The sequence below is a fragment of the Papaver somniferum genome, unplaced genomic scaffold, assembly GCF_003573695.1.
Source record: "Papaver somniferum cultivar HN1 unplaced genomic scaffold, ASM357369v1 unplaced-scaffold_15, whole genome shotgun sequence".
NCBI lineage: Eukaryota > Viridiplantae > Streptophyta > Magnoliopsida > Ranunculales > Papaveraceae > Papaver > Papaver somniferum.
The window spans coordinates 2,003,445-2,024,442 of record NW_020624376.1 but is presented as its reverse complement, the minus strand read 5'-3'; the positions used below and the strand labels follow the sequence as shown (position 1 = coordinate 2,024,442).

Here is a 20,998-nt window from a genome sequence, read left to right as displayed (position 1 = left end):
GTTAAAAAATACTTTGCACCAGTGAGGTAAGGTGTCATAAAAGGACCCCAGATATCACAATGAATAAGTTCAAAACATCGTTTTGAAGACACTGAATTTTTATTAAAAGACAAACGACTTTGTTTAGCCAATGGACAGACATTACAAAAGTGATTAGAACTAGATTTAATATAGGGAAAAGTACGATATTGGACATATACATATTGTGTGCCATGGCAGTGGCACCACAACCTCTGGAACAAATCTTTCCAACCCCGGAACAAGTCTTCACAGCAGCCGAGTCTTCACAGCAACCTTCCGAATCTTGTGTTTTTGTTGTAACTTTCCTATATTTCAGTCACAGTTTGTTTTAGACTAGGAAACATATCTTGTAGATATTATGTTTTAGGTATGTATCTATATATATCGTATGTAAAGGATTGGCTAATCAATGAAAATAATATATTCTCAAAATAGATTTTAAGATGGTATCCTTGTAGATCCTAGGAAACACATTCTTCCGCTTCATCTCTACTGCCGTCTCTCTAGTTTCTTTCTTTTCATCATGTCTGGCTCCAACCAATCTTCTCCCAACTCTCCTGTGCATGATAATATTCCATCACAGAACAATGAAACTTTGCTCAATTCTTCCACTCATCCTAGAACTTTAGATCCTTATATCATCCATCCTAGTGATAACCCTGCAACCATTCTTTCTTCTCCTCCTTTACAAGGGGACAATTACGGTTCCTGGGTTAGGGGCATTACCAAATCTCTGAATGCCAAAGGGAAGCTTGGCTTTGTTGATGGCTCGCTTCCTCCTCCAACAGATCCGTTACAGTTCCAATGCTGGAAGAGATGCGATGATCTCGTGGGCAGTTGGCTCCTGAACTCTTGCCAACCAGATATCAGGGCTAGCTGCTTGTATGCTGCCAACTCTCATGCTATCTGGAAAGATCTTCAAATCAGGTTTTGTGTCTCCAATGCTCCTATTTTGTTTCGTTTAAAATCTTCAATTGCTTCAATCAAACAGGAGTCAATGCCTGTATCTTTTTAGTATACAAAGATAAAAACTCTTTGGGATCAATATGACTCCCTGGTTGCTTCTACGGAGGCATGTATATGTGGTGCTGGCAAGCACATGATTGAGCGACTCGAACGAGAACGTGCCATGGAATTTCTGCAGGGATTGCACGACAGGTTCTCCAACCTTCGTAGTCAGATACTCACCATGGACCCTTTTCCCAGTGCTCTTCGCATCTTCAATCTAGTCCAGCAAGAGGAGGAACAACATCATATTACTCATACTCCTCTGCCAACTGTTGACGCTGCTGCTCTTGCTTCATCTCGACAGTTCCACTCCAGTTCTCGTCTTCCCTCTAACCAAAACAAGCGTCAGCGCCCCTTCTGCGACTATTGCAACAGGCACACAACAACTTAAACAAAAAGTTGGCTTTACTTGTGGAGCAAGAAAATAGTGGATAGGAATGTTGAATTTGCAAGAGATGATAACTTGGATGGATTTTTTTTTGTGTGAATCTCCAAATCGATTTAGAAAGGAGCAACAATCATGATCCATAAATTTTTGATACCTCCAGCAGCTTAAATTTTCTTGGTGCACCGATTTCAAAAGCCCAGTGAATAAATTTTGAACCATCAGGTTTGTTTTCAAAAGAGCGTATGTACCCCGGGTTCATCATATAATTTACAGGCACATGTACACTCGCTCAGAATACATGTGATTCGCAAATAAGTCATAATTTTTAGATGCACATGTATATGCTTAATACATGCACAATTCATCCTTAAAGTCATGAGAATGCATAAATTTTAACTCGACGTGGCAAACAGAATATCTATTCTTAGGGAAACGCGACTATTGATAAAATAAAAGCAAAAATGACTTTGGTCCACAAAAACCTAAGTGGGTTGTTCCTATATTTTCTTATTTTTTCAGGTTACTTTAAAGAAATTATATGCGGTTATCTCAAAATGCCATCATAAAATCATTACCAAAAGCTTAAAGATAAAATTATGATAGTCATGATGGATTGATTATGTAGATTGGTTTTTCAGTGGTAAATATAGGTCTGTCCCTGGAAACCTAAGATTATGCAACCTATTATCGGCTAAAGAATATATTCAGAATAAATTAGGCACTTGCACTTCATTGATCAAACATGTATCATTTTGGTTATCAAAGATGACGGAAATATTTTCGTTGCAAATGTTTAACTTGTCGAACTAAAGGATATTCCAGTGCAATATAATGTAATTTTCACAACATGGCTGTAAGCCTTAGACGCTATATTGCAGGAGTGATCAAGTATTTCCTACTATAACAAACCGTGCATGCATACATTGTAATCAAAGAAAATCATGATTCGTGATCATGCTGAAAAAGCTCTATTGAAGAAAACAATGATCATAAACGCAAGGTCTAGCTTGCTGAAAAAGTTCCATTGAAGATAAAAACTTGAACACATGGTGGTGGAATATCAATATCAAAAAGTAGGTTAAAATCATACTAGAGAAGATATAAGAAGGCTTACAGTTGGGGCAGTTATAAGAAACTTGAGATTCTATTACTATAAGATTAGACCGAAAGTTATATACTGCCTGAAAAAGTTGTGAACGAGGATTAAAATGTATACACGAATGCTTCCAAAAAAGAAAAAAGTATTCCATTGGAGGATATATAAAACTTGAGACTTGAGAGTCTTATCTTAAAAGTGAAAGACCATTTGTTCCAATAATAGTCTTACCACATGACCAGCTGTTCTCAGATTTATTATATGGTCTTGATCATGATGATCACTTCTTTTCGTAAAAAAACTCCAGATCTTTTGTTTCACATTTGTACAATAATATATCTCTACATTCCTCAAGATTTTAATTGGATATGGAGCAATTGACCCGACTGGGTTTGGGTGGACTCAGGCAACTGGACAAACAATGTATCCTCCACACCCATAAACACCTCTCACCAACCTACAAAATGAAGAGGTAGAAACGTCAATCTTGCCAGTACTTTATACAGTTGAAAGGTGGTAATCCCGGTAACAATCTTGAGAAATGGAGTTCTTGAGTTCTACCCTTCCCAGGGAGGAATTTTCATGTAAAACATTTGTTCTTATTTGTTTGTATTTCCTAAATTATAGGGTTGTGGACAACATGATTTAGACAAGCTTGAAAACGAACCATGCATGCTTTTTAGCAAAACAGAAATGAGTGGCGGTAGACCATGACGATCATAAATAAACACCACAGAAGCAAACTTTTTCGAATAAAAGATGATGCCACTTATGATTGTCATTTAACCCCTTCAAACGTTGGATTCCCCCACACTTTATTAGAATGCATGACCAAAAAGAACAAACGATATTGACAACTAGGATTTCTTTCCTAAATATTTATATTTCGTTTTGTTTCAGCAAGTTAGAGCAAGGACAATGGGAGATTCAGAGAGAATTCCGACCCAACATACTACGAAAATAACAACCCCTACGGCAAGGAACCATGGAAAAACAAGCCATGTTTCTACCTTTGTCATGATAAGAACTGATAAACGAGGTAGGCAAAAAAGAAAAGACCTCATGGATTCAAAGCAGGGAAAATTAGGCTAAGGCCCAACCCATGGATAACCCATAATATGAGGCCCCTACTTAAAAGAGTTTTATTAATAGGCCCTGAATTAAAAATGAATTTTAATTCGGTTGAAATGACCAGAATAACCTTCACTACATAAGTATGTAACCTAGGTTTTCTATCAAACCGACACATTCACTTCATTTCAAGAGAGAGAAACTGAATCTCACCTGAGAAAACTGCCGGTCGAAAACCTTCAAAGAGGTGCAGAGAAATTTGTTTCAGAGAATTTTTTTTGCAGATCGAAGAAACGAAAAACTAAAACAGGTAGATTTCGGTCAAATCTTCTTTTTCATATTTCATCTTTTTTCTTCTTCGTGTTTAACATGTTTTTCGATCTGTTTTTGGAACTGTTTTCGATCTGTTTTTCGATCTGTTTAATCTCAGTAAATTTGATTTGTTTTGCGATCTGTATTTGATCTGTTTTTGATATGTTTAATCTCATTAAATTTTATCTGTTTTCGAACTGTATTTGATGTGTTAAATCTCAGTGTATTCGTTGTTTTTTGAAGACGAAGAAAGAAGAAGAAGAAGACGAACTGAGGTTTTGAATCTGTTTTCAAAACCCTAGAAACAGTAAGGTGAATTGAGGTTTTGAATCTGATTTAGTTATTACATCAACTGTAAGTTGATTGATGTTTTGATTTCGTTTATCTCTTGATTTTGTGATTATTTTTGAAAATTAGTGTTTCGCAATTTAGGTTTCATGTTTGAAATCAAATTGATTTGTATTCTTACAATTTGCACTGTAGATTCATATTCAGGAGATAATCAAACTAATTTACATTCAAAATGCCGAGAGAAAGAAGGAATCAACCTGAAGAAGATGCTGCAGTAACGGGTATTATGATTCTTTCCCTTTAAGATGCCATTTACTGTTGCGGTGTATGTTTTGTGATGATAAAATGTAAGTAAAAACATTCAAAATGATATAGCATATGTAACTTTAGAAATAGAGCATGTGTAACTTTGAGTTACACATTCAAAATCTAACCACTGACTGTATTGTGGTTTGTATATTGAGTGTGTAAATTGGAGTTACACATACAAATGAGCCTATATAACTGTAAGTTACACATTTAAGATGTCACCAATGACTTGCAAAGTGGCTGTGTAACTATAAGTTACACATTTAGAATCTCATGTTTGTAATGCATATCCATGTGTAACTATAAGTTACACATTGAAAATCTAACCACTAACTTGCCAAGTGACTGTGTAACTAGAAGTTACACATGCATAATAACATCACTGATTTGCCAATTGCCTATGTAACTAGAAAGTTACACATGCAAAATATAACCTACGACTGTATTGTGTTTGTAAATAATAGTTACACATCAAAAAATGACGCCTGTAAACCTTCATATGCTTGTGTAAGTTAAGGTTACACAACACAGAATAGAATGATTCAGTTTGTGTACTTGGAAAATACACATAGTTTGTAACATGATTTTCATTTTGCAGTTAAAAATGAGTGTATTTGATAAGTACACAACATATTGACTCATGCTATTTTTTTGTGTGATGTGTACAGGAAACCTAAGGCAGTCGTTGAATGCAGTAAAGGATTTAGTAAAGGTGATAAAACCTATAGGACTGACTGATAGGGCTCAGAGATATCTTAGGAGAGCTGCTTACGATGAACTCGTAATGATGTATTACGATGACTATGATACAGCTGTACCGAGTACAACAAGACAGATAAGTACCAACAAACACGGCGTATTGAAGCTTTTGAACTGCTTTGACATGGATTGTGAGACACCGTGTTCATTCAAGTTTGGTGATGATAAGATTATAGAGTCTACACCGGCAAAGCTGGCTGGTATATTTTGCATGCAGAGGATTGGAAGCAGAAAGGGTCAGAAGCTGTTAAAGTACTATTGTCTTAGTGATTTGACCGACAATGTTTTATACAACAAATTCTTCACTGATATCAAATCTACAAAGCATCAGACAACAGTGACTAAGACAAAAAATTTAGAGAAGATAAAACAACTTATGGCAAAAAGGAGCAAAAGTGGGAAAAGAAAGAAAGTTGATGAGAAGGATCTAGTTTGCTTGATAGGTCTTTATCTTTGTTGTGTATTGTTTTTTGGCGACAAAAATGCCAATGGAGTGAACGCGAAATATCTTAGTATCGTTGAAACTTATGATATGGTGCTCAAGGTGTCGTGGCCTGATTTAATACACGAGCACTTGATTGAAGAAATTCATACTAATCTTGGTTGTTTGTCAAATGTGAAGGCTTGTGTGCAATACCTACTGGTAAAAAGCTTGTGTGTAGTTTCTTATTCCAGCAGTTTTAGTGTTACGTGATGGATATTTTTGTTCAATCGACTAATTAAAATTTATATGTTGCAGTTATTGTTTGTTGAACACACGCCAACAGGATTAATCCCAAAAGTTGAGAACCATGAAGAAGATATCCCGAGGACTGGGAGGTGGGATATATACCAGATTTCTGATTACATTTGGAGAACAAACATGACACAGTTTTCGATAAGAGTTATATTTCAGTTAGTTTAGGTTTTGTAAATTTATGGTAATGTAATTTAGATAAAACTTTGATGTAATCAAAATTGTCATGTGTAGCTATAAGTTACACATTTAAATGTGCTTGTGTAACTTATAGTTACACATGCAAAAGATAACACAAGTGAATGCATTTTATATGTGTAACTATAGGTTACACATTTTATATGTGTAGCTATAAAATGTGCTTATGTAACCATAGGTACACATATAAAATGTGCTTATGTAACTTTAAGTTACACATACAACTGAAAATTTGTATATTTAGAATGTTCAACTGTTTTTTCTATCTCTTTTTAACCTCTCCATCTGTTAATTGCAGCCAACTCCTAGATTTTTGGCTGAGTTTTCACAGCTTGAGAAGCACCTAGGTATATCAACCGTGGTACCCAGCAAGGACGACCTGCAAAGTTGGTTGAAAGCGCAAACCATTGAGAATGGCCATCTGAAAGAGCAACTGCAAGCAAAGCAAGCAATGTTAAAAGCAGTGTATGCAATTGCCAGAGAAGGGATATCAGAAGGGGACCTTTCAGGAACAGCAGAATTCAAGATTCACAATTTTAGTTGTCAAATTATGCAAGCAATGGGTATTGATCCTTACAAAGTGACCCAGGAAGAGTTTATGCAGCATGAAGATGATGTACATGGAGGTACTGAGCATCGAGGTACTGAGCATGAAGAAGAAGAGTTACAGTTAGTTGAGACTGAGCAACAAGGAGATGGAAGTACTGAGCATGAAGAAGAAGAGACCGAGAAAGAGACTAAGCAAGAGAAAGAGAAAGATGACGCAAAAACTTCCTTCCATGAAGAATGTAAGTAGTTGTTCATTTTTAATATGCTTCTTTAACTTGATAAAGGTACCCAATTAGTTGACACTAAGGTCTTTGAACCTTTTTAATTTCATATATTAGTTGTTCATTTTTAATATGCTTATTTAACTTGATTAGACTTAATAAATGTAAACTAATCATATGGATGTGTAATCCCTAGTTACACATGCTATACTGGTTACACTAGGTATCCATGCCATATTCATGTGTAACATGAAGTTACACATGTTAGTTATACAAGCCAGTCGATTACACATGATATATATTCTTCTTGAAATTTTATTAAAAAAATTTAACATCATCATCATCATCTTAATTCTCATTTCAATCCTTGTGCAGTTCCATGTATGAGCCTTGCAGCTGGAAATACGCCAACAATTCTGCAAGCTCAAACTGCTGCAGAGGGGCGCAAGGCTCCTCCAAAAAAGAAGCCCACTGGTAAGAAAAAGCGCACTACTGCAGATGTTGTTGATGAGGCGCATAAGAAAGCTGATGAAGAGACGCATGCTGCTGATGAGGCGCAAAAGAAAGATGCAGAAGGTGGTAGTGTGGTTGAGCAACATGAGAAATCCGCAAGAGATGATGCAGATGTCATTGAAGAGACACCTGCAACTATTGGTGACGGTTTGGTTCCGACTGCTCCAACTCAGCCAACACCTGAAACTTTTGAGGACAGTTTTGCTTCGACACAGTTTGAGGACTCCATGGTGATAACTGCTACAACACAGCAAACACATCCTGACAATGCTCAGACCTACAGCTTGGTGCAACTAGAAGCTAACCCTACTGATATGACGGATGTTCAAGTGAGTGAAATGCTAGATGAGATTGTCGGCGACATTAACAAAAGTGAACATGGACCTGCAGTGATGGAAGATGCAGAACCTAGCTCAAGTGGTAATCACTCTTCCTTCTGTAACTGCTATTTCGTTTTATTTTTCCTTTATGTTTTGTTTGTAATGGAAGTGTGACTTCAAGTTACACATTGTAAAAGGCATGTGTATCTTGAGGTTACATACAATACATTATTATTTTGGCTTGAGTTTATCTTCTTAAGTTACATACATGTGCTAATTTTTTAAATTCTGCCTATATTTGTTTGCGCAGCTACAACACAAGATAACTTTTTTAGCCTTGGAATAGATAAAACTCCAAGACCTGTAGGAGAGTTACTGAAGGAAGCTGCGAATATAATAAGAGAAAACCAACCAGCATTCATGCAACAACGTGTGCTGAGGAATAGAAAAATTCCAACACAAGATCTGAAGCAGTATGAAAAGAAGCCAAAGAAGATTAAGAAGACTGTTAATGAAGAAAGAATGGCCGCAGTTCCAGAAGTGGAAAAAGAAATAATGGACCCAGTACCAGAAGTAGAAGAAGAAAGAATGGCTGAGGTTGCTGAAGAAGATGACGGAACAATGAGAAAGGATGTGAAAGGTTCAGAAGTTATCGAAAGGCTGGAAGGCGAGAACAAGGAGAAAGTGTTTGAATATTTCAATACTCATCCGAAAACGTAAGTAGCTTGACTCCAAGTAGGCTTGATTCTGTTATTGATTGTTTGTTTTACTACTTGATTCGTTATGTTGATTAATATTTACTTCTTTGTAAAATGCAGAGACATTACTTGGATTGAACGCAACGAAGATGGTAGCCACCTGTTTGATATATCTGGAGAACTAATGCTACACTTACCAAGAAAGAATCCTACTTGGAGTCAGAATTCATCGACTTCTACATTAGCAGATTGAGGACAAAGATGAACACTAACAGCAAGTATGACAAAGCGATATTCCTGTCGCCAAAAGCATACGTAAGTACTTCGATATATTTAAAATCTAATTGCATTTATAATGTGTAGTGTTTGTGTAGATTATGATAACATACTCTAGAGTTTTTTTATGTCGGAAAACAGTTATAATGTGTAATCTAGGGTTACAAATGCAGTCATAATGTGTAATCTGAAGTTACACAACCATTTATAATGTGTAATATGAAGTTACACATCCTTATTTTTCCAGTGTAAAACCCAAGGACCTATGTGTAACTTCTGTTTACATAATCACTTGTTCATTTGTAACTTTTGATTAAAAATGTGAGTTTGACATTCCAAGTGGTTTTTGCAGGCCTCTTACTTGGACGATTACGGAGAATTCAAGAGATTTTGGATTCCAAAGCTTGCGAAGGAGTATGTCAAGTACAAGAACGACGCAGTCAGACTTTTCGCCCCAATTTGCAACAACAACACACACTACACACTGTTGGAGTATGAATTGAAGAGCTCTAATCCTTGGTCCTACATGAACTCTTCAAGCGTTAAGGAACTCAGGGGTGAACACCTTCTTCAAGCCAAGAAATATGCATTTTCAATTACTACAGAACTGAGACTCTTGTGTCCTTATGCTCTTGGGATGAATGAAAATTCCAAGAATCTCCCTTCGGCCCACAAGGTTCAATTCCTGACTGTCTTCCATGTGTATGCACTTAAATGAAGATCAAGATGAAGAATAAACCACTTGACAAAAAATTAAGCTCAAGTATGATGCTATGGTGGACTGACAAGCTGAACCGCATGAGAGAAAGCATGCTATACAAGATTCTTTAGGATCCATCCAGAGATGTGTAAAGCAGTCATTAGGATTATAAAAAATTCTATACTCGTAAATATGTTGTTAGCCACAAGCAGATGTTAGACTTGGAAAATATGTTGTTAGAAACTTTTAAATTTCATCATTTAGTAGATTTTACCAGTTCTTGGTTTTGAAAATATTTTTGGATTGAAATTCTTTGAATTAAAAACTTTTATCTTGTTAGAACTTCTATTGCTGTGTGTACAGGTTTCAAAAAGTATGCAACAGGTTAAATAACTACACATCTTAACTTGATGCAGAAGGTGTAGCCAGAGTTTACATATGCATTTATCATGTGTAACCTAATATTACACATGCATTCACAGCAGTGTAACTTCTGGTTACACATCCATATATTTGAGTGTAAACTGAAGTTACACAAGCCATTGATCGGACTTACCCAATAAATCAAAATAAAATAAAGTTACACCAGCATTTATCATGTGTAAGCTAATGTTACACATGCATTCACAGCAGTGTAACTTCTGGTTACACATCCATATTTGAGTGTAAACTAAAGTTACACAATCATTTGACCACTGATCAGACGTACATAAATAAATCAAAAATAGAGTAAAATGCATTTCAACTGTGAACTGACAAAATATAAAATCTGAATAAAAGATTCTTGCACATAATCAATGTTGCAGAAAAATAAAAACGTTTGGTCCATGAGAACCGAAATGAAGAAAACTAAAAAACATATAATCCAAGACAAATAAGAATCCACACATCAAATCATTACTTGCATAAATGAACTTTGGTAGGCTAAAGCTAGTGGGGTGTGAACTTCCGAGGATTCCTGCAACCTGCCTTGTTGTGACCTGTTTCCTTGCAATTGCTGCAACGAACTTTCCTCTTCACATTCTTCTCACCTTTACTTATAATCCCTTTCCCTGGTGGTCTATCTGGTTGATTCTTCATGGTAGGCGGGTTGACGGTGTCGTCTGGATGATATTCAACAAGCCTGTTGTAGTTGGGAATCGACTGGATGACATGTATATAGGTCTTCCTAAAATAATTGCTTGTAAAATACGGTGAAATGAAATCAATATCCTCACGCTTAATCTTGTGTATGGATGCAAGAGCATGAGCACAAGGAAAACCATATACGCGCCACCTGGAAGAAAACAAAAAAAATCAGTTAGTTGCACATACAAATCATAAAACACTCAAAATTAGCTAGTTACAGGTGCATATACAGGATGTGTATCTTTAAGTTACACTTGCAAAATATATGTGTAACTACTATTTAGACATGCATATATCTAATGTAACTGGAAGATACACATTCTAAAAAAAATGAACATACAGAGAGAAGAAAAAGCATAAGAAACCAACCTTTGACAGGTGCAAGTATGGTGTTCGAGGTCCACCATGTGAGACCTTTCGCTAAAAACTTTAAACACGGTAGGACTAGCAACCAATACTTCCCAAGCAAAACCTTCATCTTGAAGAGCCACAAGCTTTTCTTCATACACAGGGGTTAATGGAGTCATCGTATTAACACCAATTTCACGACGCTCCGCCATCAAACACATTATTTTCCTCCTAATCTGAAAAGCAGAAAAAAACTCATGAATACATAAAGTTACAAAACATGAAATAAAAATACAACAAAACAACAAAACACACACACACACACTCAATTAACCTGATCAAGAAGAGCAGATGCATGCATCTTCTTGTGAACCAGAACCCAACTATTGACTGATGCTGCTAGAGTACTAGATGTTCGTCCATACCTACAACCTTTGAAATAGGCATTCACATATGCTTCAGGTGGGATTGTCTCGATGTAATCAACCACCCAATCTTAGTTCAAGTCTCTAATCTTCTGTATGGCTTTCGCATGGTTTTCAGGTGAGAGTGCATATGTCACCTCTCGGAAATGGTTCATCACAAGTGAGTACCTAGCCTCTGTTGCAGTGATGGGTATATTTTTCGTCAAATGATAGTAGCATAAGTTGTGGAACCCATCTAGATAAACAAGTGGAACACCCTGCAAGAGTCCTTCATGGCGATCCGAAAGGAAGGTGATTGGCCTCGCATCACCAACAACTTCAGTCAAATTCCTTAAAAACCACTCCCAGTTGTTGATTGTCTCAGAATCGACTAGTGCAAAAGCAAGGGTGAAAAGTCCTACAAAAAAAATTGTGCAGAATCGAAAGAATAATAAGTTTCACACAAACAGAAAACAATGTGTAAATACAAGTTACACATGCTAAAACAAATGCGTAACTTAAGGTTAGAGATGTTATTTTCTTAGTTACACACTAAGTAAAGTAATGTGTAACTGAGAGTTACACATGTGTAACTCTCAGTTATTTGCCAACTGAAGTTGTTCAAAAAAAAAACATAAAAAAACATACCTTTACCACCATTGATCCCAGTAGCTGCCATCAAGCAACCTTTGAATGTACCAGTAAGGAAAGTAGTATCCAAGTATACCATTGGACGACAAAACCGGTACCCCTAGATGCATGCAGCAAATGCGATGAAAATCCGTTGGAAATGTTTATTTTCACGTTCAAACTTTATCACACTACCAGGGTTGGTTTCCCTTATAGCATCAATATACCATACCAAGTGCGAGTAGGACATGACATCGTCGCCATAAATCGTCTCATAAACATTTTCCCTAGCATTATATGCCTGATAGTACTCCATGTTAATCCCATAGTTGGTCTGTAAATCAGCAGCAATTTGCTTGGGATTCTTGTGAGGATTTTTGCGAACTTCTTCCTCAATCAAACTAGACGAGAAGCTGGTGGAGTAAGTTTGGTTCAAGTTGTACCCACCAGCACCACAAATGTGCTCAGGGTTATAAGACCCGACCTGAAGAGGTTCATACAAAATATAAACAATTCAACCAAAACACAATATGGTGCAAAAAACATCATGTGTAAACCAAAGTTACACATACTGTAAAAAAACATAACATATACTAAGCATTAGATGACAGAACACGGAAACCTACCTGAAACATTTCGTTCCTTTCATCGATAGAAGCTGCATGGAATTTCCAGCCGCATTTTTCATCTGCACACTTAGCCGTGAACCTAGAACGCTTATTGTGAGTTACAATCATTTGGAAACCAGTGCGAAGACGATACTTGGTGAAAGCAACCCTGACTTGAGTAACTCCTTCAACAAACACATGACCAATTTCACCAAGAACCTTGGGCCAACCATCCGATAACAAAGGTTTCGCAGGCTTGATTTTATCTTCCAAATACATTGCAACAGTAAGATTGTTTCTGGACGAAGACATACTACTAGACCCATCAGAAATAGAAGAATCTACCCTAGAGCTGGAGGAAGATGCCACACGAGGAACATTTTGCAAGAAAATATCAACATTGGTAATTTATTTACTATTTGTGATGGATATAAGAGCTTGCAACGAAAAATCACAGTCAAGCGGAAAATCTTTCCCACTTTCTCGGAAGAAGAAAGTAATACCAAGTGGAGTAAACTGCTTCCATTCCATGCAAACTTGTTCCTTAAATTCTTCAAGTTTGATATCAATATTAACACGCAGGGTAATAAAATCTGAAGAGTAGCGAACAACAAAAATGCAACTAACAGCAGCGCAACTAACAGGATCCATGACAACCTGAAAAATATCAAACACACAATAACAATATCAAAATTTTAATACGAACGCAATTCACTCGGGGGCGTTGCCCCCTCGTGAGAAGTATATTTTATGCGGCAAACTAAATATGAGTAAAAGATACAGATGATACAACTATTTACACATAAACCTGTTACAGGACATATATATATGTAACTTCAACTTACACATGCTTAAAATACAACATGATATATATGTGTAAACTAAAATTACACATGCTACAACTAAAAAACATCTGCTTCTTCCTCACACATGCTTAAAATACAAACATGATATATATATGTGTAAACTAAAATTACACATGTTGCAACTAAAAAACATCTGCACCTTACTTACACATGCTTAAAAATACAACATGATATATATGTGTAACCTAAAGTTACAATACTGTAACAAAAAAAACAGCATGTCTAACAAATCAAATTGAAGTTGTTCTACTGAAACAAAATTGTTTCTTCATACTCCTCTCAGTATCAACAAAAATTAACAGATCGGACATGCAAGAAGCATAAATAATTCAAAAAAAAATTTGAAAACAGATCTGAAAGCAAAAACAAAATAAAATTCTTACCTAGATTGATTGTTTTCTTACTTCTGAAACAATACTCTTACTATTCCTCTTCTCGGTATCAACCAAACTTGTGTAAGCATCAACAAAAACATACTCAGTATCAAAACCAAATAAAAAAAGTGAAAAAACTAGATCGCAATTCCCTTGTAACAATCAAAATCAATTGAATTGAAAACTAGATCGAAATCAAAATTCGTACCTACGTTGATTTCTCTATTCTAAACTGTCTTCTTCTTCTTCTCAGACTCAATAAAATCGAAACAAAACAAAAATTCAAAAATCAGTAGAAGATAGAAATCAAACAATCAATCAGAAAAAGTAATGAATCAAACCTATTCGATATAAACAAAAGACAAAATTGATACAAACCTATTTGTTGTTCTTCAATGCATCGTCTCAAACTCGTCAGATCTGAAATCCACTGAATAACATCAATAAATTGAGAAAAAGCAACAATGAATCCTTGTTCTTCGTCTCCTCTTCAACACAACAACAGACTAACGAACTCTTGTTCTTCAATGCAACAATTTCGTGTGAAGAAAAAACCTAATTCTGTTTCTGAAGAAAAAATCAACGAGAGCAGAGAGAATAGAGAGATGAAAACTAATTTGATTTGATTTTTTGTTTCTGTTACCGTATAAAACAGCTTTAAATACTGGAGGGTAATTATGGTATTTTCACTTTTATTAAAAATCCTGATGACGTCAGCAATCCGGGAAAATTCAAAATTATGCCCAAAAAAAAAAAAGTTACGGGCCTAAAAATATCAAAAATGGAAAGTGTGGAGTTGATAGTGGAGGATCCATTTAATGGGGCTTGTATATGTTGAACCCATATAGTAGGGGGTTCTAGTATTTTTCACTTCAAAGTATCTATGTAACCTGCGCAGATAATCATTATCGAGTCGGATACCAAATATTTTTCTAAAGATGATCATAATAGATGCTTTCGATCCATCTTAAAAACTGACTCGTGGTGATATCATTGATCTGAGTTCAAAACTCGCTAGCACCAAATTCTTTACCGATCAAAAAGAAATTGGCCTCGCGTGAAGTAACAAGGCAAAGAGTTCCCAACATTCATACCTCACCACAGTGCTTGCACTTTCTCAAATATGTAAGACTCCATGCTTAGTTATTTTTAATAATTTCTTTCAGGAAAAAGAAGTAACAAATACAATTAATACTTTTAAAAAGTTTAGTAGAGTTGATAATATCTATAGACAAAAGTTAAAGCTAAAAATTTTGATTATTTTTGTATCTGTTGATCTCCTTTATTTCACCAAAAGTACTTGTACTCCGCAGTTAGCAAAACCAAAAGAAATCAAAAGGAAGAAATTAAAAAAAAAAAATCACATTATCCTATCATCTGGTGTCTGTTGTTGTACATTGAATTTAGTCTAACCAGCTAGCTCGGCTTGAAAAATGTTGCAGCAGCTTGCAGCGGGACTCGTTCTCAGTTTCACGGGTCAGGTAACGTTTTCTAGATAGATACGCATAAAATACCGTTGTAGTCGTAAACGGAAGGTACCATAGTACTTTTAGGACTTGGCAGCAGGTAACGTAATCATTTTGAATTGAATGTTAGGTACTTTAGTTTTAGGCTGTCTTTTCTCCATCGTTTCAATTTTACGGATGATCTCATCGTGCTACTTTTAATTAGCATATTCACCCATCTTTTAAGTCAAAACAAATCTTCCAATGCATAATAATGGAAAAAAAATTAATGCCGGCCCCTGCTTAACAACTGGTTTGTTACTCCCTGATCTTACTTATATTGTAATGTGTCTAGCCATCTACCATTCACAGTTCACAAAGGTGAATTTCACGAGAAAAAAAGAAAAATACTCTGCATATATCTTGTGATGCTGCTAGATCAAAAACATTTGAACATTTCGATCATTCACAATTCACAAAGGTGAGTATCACGGGAGAAAACTTAACTCGTGCACTGCTCGATCATTTTCAATCTAATCTAAAGCTGAAAATCTCCCAAGATGCCTAGAGTCACCTTGAAAGGTGCCGCAAGTTTGACAAAGCTAAACAGCAAGTGGGTCCCACAGAATACATACAATATCATTGTACTTTCTTCTCTTAAGATATAGTGTGTTTAGGTCATATGATGATGATCATCATCATAAAAACATCCGAGTGGAGTGTGAAGTTTAATAAACAATCAGAGTCCGAGGAGTATAGAATCAACATAATAAGTTGATAACAGAAAATCCTCATAAATATTGACCAAAACCAATCCATATTCATTTCATCACTATAAATAAACAAAAAACCACCTTAATTAGATCCGAAAACTCAATCTCAATCCTTAAACAAACCGAAAAACCCGATTCATATTCTTCCATAATTATCTAGAAACCGAGAAAATAGTCCTCACATTCACTCCGTTTTAATTGCCGATTAGAGAGCTGAAAAGATATAGTTTCATCCTCTGGAATAATTCAGTTAAGATTAGAGATTAGAGAGAAAGAGAGAAAATCTCTGTGGTTTATAGAAAAGTTTGATATAAGAATAGTAATCAAGTTTGTTAGAGAACAAGGAAAATCTTTTTTGAGAGAGAGCTAAAACTAAATTCTCATTTTCATCTAGAGAGTTTTCTTTTCTTTTTTTCAAGAAAAAGAAAATATGCTTCCGGAGCTCTAATGGTGGTGGATTATTTTCTTGTCATTGCTGTTGATTGATGAAGGTTACTCCTCCATTTTCTTTCTCAGGTACTCCCCCGGTCTTTAGATCTATTTGTTGTTGTTCGGATATTCATTCAGACTACTTTGTAATAATCTAGTGTAACATATATCATACGACACGAATAACATGCACATATTCATTCAAATCTAAACATGTTTGGATGATTAAAGCTAGAATTTGTTTTATAAGTAATTTGATTCAAGTTTTTGAGTTTTGTTTTGAGTTCTTTTTTGTGTTCTTCAATGGGGATTAACGAAAATTTTAATGTTGAAGATAAACGTAAAATTAGGAAAGTAATTAATAGCACACGTTAGTGATATCAGGGAATACAGGCGCACTTTATGGTTCTTTGTTTCTGTTCCTGTGTGCGTGTTCTCATTTTTTGAACGGATCTGGAAATATTTACATAGTAAATATTTGTGAATGTGTGTTTATCATGAAATTGTTTTTCATTTTCATTCATCTACCTAACATTCTTCTGGCTACAGTCATGCACGTGATAAACAAATGTTTTAAACATATATTTTTTTTTATTTTTTTTTGAATATCATATTATTCTTTGGTTGAATTTGTTTGGTGTATAGCCTTTTGAAAGCAAGTTTTTTCTTCTTACTATTGGCTTGTCAATTTAAAGCTGAGAATCTAAGCATATTATTGGAATTGTGAATATATCCAAAGTTGATTGAGTTTGCCTTTATTTGGTAAGACATGCATGTTAATTTTGTAGTTCAATCTTGCTATATTTTGAAAATGTTTTGTGTACTCTATTGATTTATTATTTTTTGCAAAATGAATAAAAGCGTTCTCTAGCTGATTTGAAAGTGGGTAAAACACGCGCATAAGCTCATCATCATCAACGTAGTGGATTAATCAAAGGCTGTTATTAGTTCATGATGGGTGACGATGAGGGCAGCAGCAGTACAACAGGAAGGGTAACAGGAATTCGACACATAGTAAGGTTAAAGGAAATGCTACAAAAATGGCAATCTATTGCTCTAAGTCCGAGAGGAAACAGTCCCCCTCGAGACAACGAACATGGTAGAGGTATCGGAGGAATAGCTCCTGTTGTTAACAAGCGACTTCATAACGCTTACATTTTGTGTGATTCTGACGAAGAAACCTGCCATAGTCCCGACCCACCAGCAGATGTACCAAAAGGATACCTCGCAGTGTATGTCGGTCCTGAGCTCCGGAGGTTTATTATTCCCACCACTTATCTTGCTCACCCTTTGTTCAAAGTTTTGTTGGAAAAGGTGGAGGAAGAGTTTGGGTTTGAACACAAAGGTGGTCTCACAATCCCTTGTGAGATAGAAACCTTCAAATACCTCCTCAAATGCATGGAAACCAACCAAACTCCTCCCACAACGACAACAGATGGTGAAAATGCTAGTAAGTCATTGTCTTAATCGATTTGTTAACGTTAAGGAATTATTTATTTTTTTGTTACACCTTGCCACCAATTTAACATATTATTGTTATTCTCGTGCAGATGAGGATGTTGATAGCGTAGAAGAATAAACAATAAGGGGTGGGTTTGTACAGACAGTTAGCTTTTTCTGGTGGGAAGTAAAGGAATCCTTAATTATTATTATTGTAAGCAACAATTTTTTTTCTAAGTATTGTTTTTGCATTATATCCGGTGAGAGCAATTTTTAGTTAGGATTAAAAAATGTTATTTCGAGACGATTTTTCACCAGTATGTGAAATTTGATTGAAAACATTTGTTTATGTTCTTCGTCTCTTAATATTTTTTTTATTAACAGAAGTTTATCTCCTGTTTCATATCAAATTTTATTGTATGTATCTTGAAACAAGTGATAGGTGGCAGCCAGGGGCGGAACAAGGAATCATGGGAAGAGGGTGCAAAAATTTACTATGGGTGCAACCAAAAAATTTAGGGGTGCAAAAATGGATAAACTGGCTTAACTATATAAAAAAAATTCTTAAAAGGATTAAGATGGGATTTGGAGCGAGCTGGGCAGTGGGTGCAAGTGCACACCCTTGCAATGGGATGGCTCCCCCCTCGTGGCAGCAATATAGCCGAGTACATTAACAAATTTATGATCCAATTAACATATTTCATTTCATTTAATCAAAATCGTGATTACATGTTCGCTTACAAGAATAACAAAAACATCAAAATACAAAATAAGAACATCAATTACAATTAAGAACATTAATTATAAGTAGATCGCGAAGAGAAAGAGCGATAAACAACAAAGATATCCAAAATAATTTTATGTATAAGGGAGAGATTAAGGTATGTCTGGAAATAAAATACGACCATTTAAAAAATTTAAAAGATAATAGTTATTGTGTGCGTTTAAAAGATATCCAAAAGAATTTATGCTCTAGTTATTATTTGTCGTTTTTATTTTTTTCTTTTTATGAACAGAAAACAAATGGAAAACGTTTTCTGAAAATGCCCTACCAAACGCGTTTTTTATCGTTTTTTGTTTTATTATGTTTTTTAAAACAGAAAACTGTTTTTAAAATTTATACTAAACACATCCTAACTAATTCTGGCTTTTTTTTTCTTACAAAAACTTGCTGAGACTTGAAATCGGGAGAAAAATCTCCATCTCTTATCTCCTCCCAAAGGCTGTAGGAAATGCAAGCTAGTTAGATAGTCTACAACTTTATTAGTCTCTTTACAACACTGAGACACTTTCCAACCTTGAAAATCTCTTCTCAACACTTTCATCCTACTTTTATCGTTCTCTGAATTTGCTAAACGCTCCATGAAGGCTTCAACTCAGGGTACACAAGTAACTTATAAACAACCATGCATGGAGTCAATGGAAATATGAACTCTACCTATTCCTCTCTTTTAGCCATCTTAAGACCCAACTCCAATCCATGAAATTCATGAGGAAGAATTGATATAGGTGGACCTCCTACACTAGAAGCAACAACCACATCACTATTAGATTTTCTCAGTAGAGCACCAAATCCACCAGATCATCCCTATAAGATCCATCAGAATCTATCTGAAAAAGTGGGGGTACAACAACCACACCCAATATTTCGCTTAGCAATCTGTGTGGACAAACTCCAATATACTTTCAAGAGAATCAACTAGACTCAATCTTAATAAAGTATATCAAAGAGTTATATCTCTCTTTCTCGATTCAATTCTTACTCAAGCAAATAGTAATCTGCGAGTGTAATTGAATACAAGAGAAATCACTTGAACGGTACCAAAGACCAATGTTCAAGTATCAATCAATTTCAATCAATAACCAAAGGTCGGATTTCCAATTGATTGATTCTAACGCACAACCTGTGATATTTCAATTATATAACAAAATATAATGCAGAATAGAAATGCAAAGACCCTCAAGCTCGTCAACGCTATTAGACCAGTCAAGAGTCGATCTAGAGATGATCAAGAGACGTTTTAACTGTTAATGACTCGATTAATTAATATAATTTTAATTATTAGAAATTAATCTAACAACGATCTAAATACGAAACTAGTATCATTGGATAGGTATCAAAAAGTTATGCGCAATGGACTACTCGAACGTGTTATTCGGATATCTGACGAAGAATATATAATCTGAATTGCCTAAAGGGTAAAAGAGCCTTTTTGCCAATTAACCTACCTGGACTTCCCAAGCGTGTGGGGGAAATAGTATTCTCTTATCTCAAAACCATTCTCAAAAGAAAATCATTTTTCAATTCTCCTTTCTCTTTCTTCTTCTTCTTTCCTTTTCTCCGTTCTTCTTCTCTGTTCTTCTTCTGTGAAATTCGAGAGATGATTTTGAGAGCACGTTTGAGAGTTCTTTATTGATGAATATATTTTAAGGTGAAGGAGGTGTTTAAGATGTGATTTAAGAATGAGAAGATTTAGTATTGTTGGGGTTTTGAGACGAATCATGGAGAAGTGGAGTTTGGGTTTCTGTGAGTTGGTGAAGGTTTCATTTGAGATAACTAGAGATGGTTTAGTTGATTTAATTAAGGGTTTTCGTTTAATTGTTAATCTGATGAGGTTTTGATGTAAACTGAAGAGTTAGGGTTTTTCTGATAATCGATGAGGATGAAGACGATTATGAGTCTCAGATCGAGATAGAAGAAGAATAGAGTTAGATATATTTGGTGGTGGTGGTGGTGACTCAAGAGGCTGATACAAAACCTATAAAAAAGTTAATTTGAGAATGAAAATTAGGGTTTCTGTATTTGAGTTCGAGATTCAACTAAGGGTGAGTAAGAAGGAATTACAGGAGGGGTTTGCTAGATTGGAAGACTTTAATTCATGCTTTGAGTTTGAGTTATAAAATAGAAGATTGGGGAATTTAATTAGAAGTTGATTGAGAACTGTTAGTGATGATGGGAGTGTGTTGGTGTTGAATGAACTGAACTGGTAGTTTGTTGATGTGCAAGATGAGTATTGAATCAAGCTAAAGCAAGAAGAAGAGTCCATTGGTTAAGAGAAGTTGTTATGAGGTAATTGTTCTTCTTAA

General features: G+C 35.4%; 2 protein-coding genes across 2 annotated transcripts; both read left to right on the top strand.

Moving 5' to 3' along the window:
* Positions 1–544: 544 nt before the first annotated feature.
* On the top strand, positions 545–1,036 carry LOC113335594. The gene has a single exon (XM_026581618.1). It carries the CDS (start codon positions 545–547, stop codon positions 1,034–1,036), a length of 492 nt encoding a protein of 163 aa, XP_026437403.1.
* A 15,310-nt stretch (positions 1,037–16,346) lies between these two features.
* Positions 16,347–18,302, top strand: LOC113335590 (auxin-responsive protein SAUR40-like). The gene is made up of 3 exons (XM_026581616.1): positions 16,347–16,558; positions 17,333–17,921; positions 18,022–18,302. The coding sequence occupies exons 2-3, from the start codon at positions 17,423–17,425 to the stop codon at positions 18,048–18,050; spliced, it is 528 nt and encodes a 175-aa protein (XP_026437401.1). The 5' UTR covers positions 16,347–16,558; positions 17,333–17,422; the 3' UTR covers positions 18,051–18,302.
* The last annotated feature ends 2,696 nt before the right edge of the window (positions 18,303–20,998 follow it).

Coding starts and splice junctions, on each gene's coding strand:
- LOC113335594 (XM_026581618.1), top strand. CDS start 545: ATGTCTGGCTCCAACCAATCTTCTCCCAACTCTCCTGTGCATGATAAT.
- LOC113335590 (XM_026581616.1), top strand. CDS start 17,423: ATGATGGGTGACGATGAGGGCAGCAGCAGTACAACAGGAAGGGTAACA. Junction 17,922..18,021: donor AACAGATGGTGAAAATGCTA/GTAAGTCATTGT, acceptor ATTCTCGTGCAG/ATGAGGATGTTGATAGCGTA.